The 4,840-nt window shown below is 44.6% G+C and overlaps 1 protein-coding gene across 1 annotated transcript; it reads right to left on the bottom strand.

Annotated features, from left to right (window-relative positions):
• Positions 1 to 2,283: 2,283 nt before the first annotated feature.
• On the bottom strand, positions 2,284 to 4,048 carry LOC128114491 (ATP synthase subunit beta, mitochondrial-like). The gene is given in 2 exon segments (XM_052744538.1): positions 2,284 to 3,208; positions 3,211 to 4,048. Coding segments are annotated over 2 exon segments (1,614 nt in total). The 5' UTR covers positions 4,034 to 4,048; the 3' UTR covers positions 2,284 to 2,417.
• Between the last annotated feature and the right edge of the window lie 792 nt (positions 4,049 to 4,840).

The raw sequence follows: 4,840 nt of genomic DNA on the forward strand, positions 1-4,840 counted from the left end.
ACAGACACGGAGACAGAGAGACATAAAGACAGAGAGACAGAGACAAAGAAAGAGACAGAGAGAAAGAACAACCAGGGTGGCCGCCACACATTCGTCCACCTGAACAAAGGGATCCAGTGACATCTCACACGGATCCCTGACACTGGCTTAGCAGCCACGTCCCTCCTCTCTCCCATGTGTCTGAACAGAAAGTGCTTAACCAGACTCTGGAGGTGACAGACCAAGCAATTTCCTGATTTGTTTGCTTTTGGGGTGGAGGCATCAGACCTCCTCTGAAGCGTTAGGCAGTGGTTGATCAAAGGGGGCCCTGGGGACCTGGAACATCTCAGGCTGTGCACCCCCTAGGAAACCACCACACTCTTCCTCGCTCCAAGGGGCTCCGAGACCCCAGTGTCTTGAGGTCTGGTCTCTGGGATCTAGGTGGGAACTCCAGAAATGTTGTGGTGTATTCACCAGAGAAGATTGCTTGGACATCGGTTTAAGCCAATAGAAAGTTTTTTTTTTTACCTTATTTTTCTAATTTTTTTTTATTCATTTTACATACCAACTACAGTTCCCCAATTCTCCCCTTTCCCTCACCCCACCGCCCACCCATGCCCAAGAAAGGGTAAGGTCTCCCATGGGGAGTCAGCGAAGCCTGGCACATCAACTTGAGGCTGGACCAAGGCCTTCCCCGCTGCATCAAGACTGAGTGAGGTATCCCACCATAGGGAATGGGCTCCGGAGGCCATTCATGTACCAGGGATAGATCTTTATTAGCCAGCTGGATACTACATCAGGTATTTGGGATCCCAGTGCAGCCCAGAACCTTTCTCAGGGTGAGCTTTTAAGCACAAAAACCATGTCCTGGGTTGACATATTTCAGTTAACAAGAACAGTTAGCCAGAAGTGGAATTACAGAAGCCAAAAAGCAAGATTGGTACATTTAGAGACTTTCCCTTAACTATGGACTTTGATGGATTAGGCCTTTGTTTTGGTTTTGGCAGATGGTTCTATCTACATGCTGTGTTTTATAGCCTGAATGGCACTTCTATCATGGAGTCAGTTGTCCTAAGGTCTGGGGGCCTTTTAAGTTCTGGGTCCCTGGAACAAAATTAATTTCAGAATTTTACCATAGTTTCAAGAAAGAGGGGAAAAAAAGAAACTGAGGTGGAATTATTGTTACTTCACCAAAAATAGCAGTCATATTTAAACAGAAATCTTGTATACATCACTGTTTTCTTTTAAGTTAGCGTGTCTCAAACTTTCATTAATGGAAATCCAAAAGTAATGCATTTTCATTTGTTCCATAAGACAAATAAAAGCAATGAAAGGGCTAGTTCATTTATAAACAGTGCCATATTTATGATTGTAGAATCCCTAAAAAAAAAACTTTGAAAATCACATGACTCTATGGTGCATGGTTTGCAATTGCTTTGAGGTCTAATGATAAATATTCCAAGAGAGCAGAAGAACTGAATTTGAGAGAAAATGCATGGTAAGTTTAATGAGAAACTTATGAGGAAACTCGATATTTACTTCCTTCAATGGGAGAGAACTTGGCGATGGAAGCAGCTGATGTCTTAGACTTTCAAGGAGAAAAGAATTAGTTTTATAGACAATGATTTGACCTAATGTGTACTTTTCACTTAATATCAGTTCTTAAATGTTAGGCACAGTCTTAAGTAACTTGCCTGTGCTATTTTGCTCAACCTCGGAAACAATCCTGACAACACTGGTGCTAATACACTACTTAGATAGGAGTATTGTTTGTAGCATATTATCTTTTACAGAACTCCAATTTGGGGCTCTATGCTTTTATCTATAATTTAATTTTAGTCTTTACGAAATACCTCGTTATTGAACTCTGAGTTGTCTTCACACCCCAGGATCCCACTGTGAATTCAAATAGTTGCAAAATAAACATAAGATTTAGACAAATAGAATAAACGAATAGAAAATATCAATTTTATTATTGCTAAAACTGACTCCAAGAATGCATCTTGCACATATGGCCACAGTGCAAAATTTTGATTCTTCCCTCCAAAATTCAATGGTTTTGTTCAGACTTAGGTAAAATAACTAGTTCTGTGGTCCTCCCTTGGTATGACGCTGCATGAAGAGACTATTTTAAGAAGGAAGACAAGTAGACCATATGTTGATCGTCTTTTCTCCACTATACAAGCCCATAACCATATCTTTTCTTTTCTTTTTCTTTCTTTCTTTCTTTCTTTCTTTCTTTTTTCTTTTTTTTGGCATAGAATTGACTGGTTTGCACCATCTCTTTTTTTTTTTTGAGGGGTGTACACTTTATTGAAAACTTTAAATACTCTTCAGAGAGGACATCACATCTTCAGTCAAGGCTCTTTGTGTGGCCTATACAGAAACCGAGCTTTCAGCACGGAGAATACAGTACAGAGAGTTTGCAGAAGGACCCCTCACGATGCATGCTCTTCTGCCAGCTTATCAGCCTTTGCCACAGCTTCTTCAATGGGTCCCACCATATAGAAAGCTTGTTCTGGGAGATGGTCATAGTCACCCGCTAAAATCTGCTGGAACCCTTTAATGGTCTCCTTCAAGGGCACCAGCTTTCCCATATGACCCGTGAAGACCTCAGCAACCTGGAATGGCTGAGACAGGAAGCGCTGTATTTTCCTTGCACGGGACACAGTCAATTTATCTTCCTCAGAAAGTTCATCCATACCCAAGATGGCAATGATGTCCTGGAGAGATTTGTAGTCCTGCAGGATCTTCTGCACCCCGAGTGCAACATCATAATGCTCGCTGCCAACGATATTTGGATCCATAATTCGAGAGGTGGAGTCCAGAGGATCCACAGCTGGATAGATGCCCAGCTCGGCAATCGCACGGGACAGCACAGTCGTAGCATCCAGACGGGCAAAGGTGGTTGCAGGGGCAGGATCAGTCAAGTCATCAGCAGGCACATAGATAGCCTGCACAGAGGTGATAGACCCCTTCTTGGTGGTGGTGATTCTTTCCTGCATTGTACCCATGTCAGTGGCGAGGGTGGGCTGGTAGCCTACAGCAGAAGGGATTCTGCCCAATAAGGCAGACACCTCTGATCCAGCCTGGGTGAAACGAAAGATGTTGTCGATGAACAGCAGGACATCTTGACCTTCTTGGTCTCTGAAGTATTCAGCAACGGTGAGACCAGTCAGAGCTACCCGGGCGCGAGCACCAGGTGGTTCATTCATCTGACCATATACGCCACCTTGGAGGTGGCGTCTTTTAGGTTGATAACACCAGATTCAATCATTTCATGGTACAAATCATTGCCCTCACGGGTCCTCTCGCCAACACCAGCAAATACAGAGTAACCACCATGGGCTTTAGCCACATTGTTGATTAACTCCATGATCAGTACTGTCTTTCCAACGCCAGCCCCACCGAAGAGTCCGATCTTGCCACCCTTGGCATACGGGGCCAACAGATCCACAACCTTTATACCAGTCACCAGGATTTCCTGTTCAACACTCATCTCTATGAACTCAGGAGCTTCAGCATGAATAGCAGCAAATTGTTTGGTTTTGATTGGCCCTCTCTCATCAATAGGTTCTCCAATGACATTCATGATTCGCCCCAAGGTCTCAGGACCAACGGGAATTTTGATTGGGGCGCCTGAATCCAGTACTTTCTGGCCTCTAACCAAGCCTTCGGTACCATCCATAGTGATGGTTCTGACGGTGCTCTCCCCCAAGTGCTGGGTCACCTCTAAAACCAGTCTGGTATCCCTGCCCTGCACTTCCAGGGCATTCAGGATGGGTGGTAATCCCTCATCGAACTGGACGTCCACCACGGCGCCGATGACCGCCACGATCCGGCCGGTGGCACCGCCGGCCTTGGGCGATGGGGCCGTCTGCGCCGCATAGTCTCTGGCGGGATGGGCCGCGGCGGGGGCGGCTCTCAGTAAGAGCTGCGCCTGGGGTAGCGACGCCGAAGGGCCGAGTCCCTGCAAGGCCCCGGAGGCCGAGGCTGAGGCCACACGCCCCACAAGACTCAACATGGCGGAGTCTGGGTGGAGACTGCGCACCATCTCTTTTTTTATGAGGAGGAATGGGTAAGGGGGTGGAACAGAATCCCTTCTAAAAGAAGATCTTTAAAATGGTTTTAAACATACTAGTATTATTCTATTAGAAGGAGGGATGGGTTATCCCTTATACCTATGAATCATACACTTTAATTTACATTTCCCCAATAAGGAAATTGAGGCTAAGGGTGGTCAAGCTACTTGGTGGAGGTCATAGAATTTACGTGTGTCTTAGAATTTATGTGAAAGAGGTATGATGACAAGCTTACTTACTCCAAAGCCACATTATTTTACACTGTACTATGAGGAAAATTAAACGAGTTTGAACTAGCAAGTATAGGATTCATGTGATTGACAGGTTCATCTGCACATGAGAGAAAACCCAAAGTAGTGGCTTAAGTACAAGTATCGCTCACCTGTAAAAATTTGAAGTTGACTCCAACCTGGGACATTACTCAATTCTACAAAGAGGCCAAGAGCTAAGGCTTCTTTGTGGCATTTTCTTTACCCTCCCTAGTCCAAGATAACTACACCAGAACCAAAGTCCATAGGACTGTGAATAATAATCCCTGGGAAGGAACTGTGGCTGATTAGCTGGTTCAATGATTGTGATAGTCTGGAATAGTATAAGTTCATAGCAAAACTATCTTGAGCCATCTTTGGCCCCCTCAATAGTTAGTTATTGCCCTTCTCTATACCTGACCTAATATCTTTGGGACTATTACGTAAATCTTTTGGAATGCATAAACAGCACTAGTTTCCACCAACCAAAATACTAAGAATGCTTTCAGATAGTGTCTGGGGCCTGTAGAT

This window comes from Peromyscus californicus, unplaced genomic scaffold (assembly GCF_007827085.1).
Source record: "Peromyscus californicus insignis strain IS unplaced genomic scaffold, ASM782708v3 Scaffold_10__1_contigs__length_136768540, whole genome shotgun sequence".
Lineage (NCBI taxonomy): Eukaryota > Metazoa > Chordata > Mammalia > Rodentia > Cricetidae > Peromyscus > Peromyscus californicus.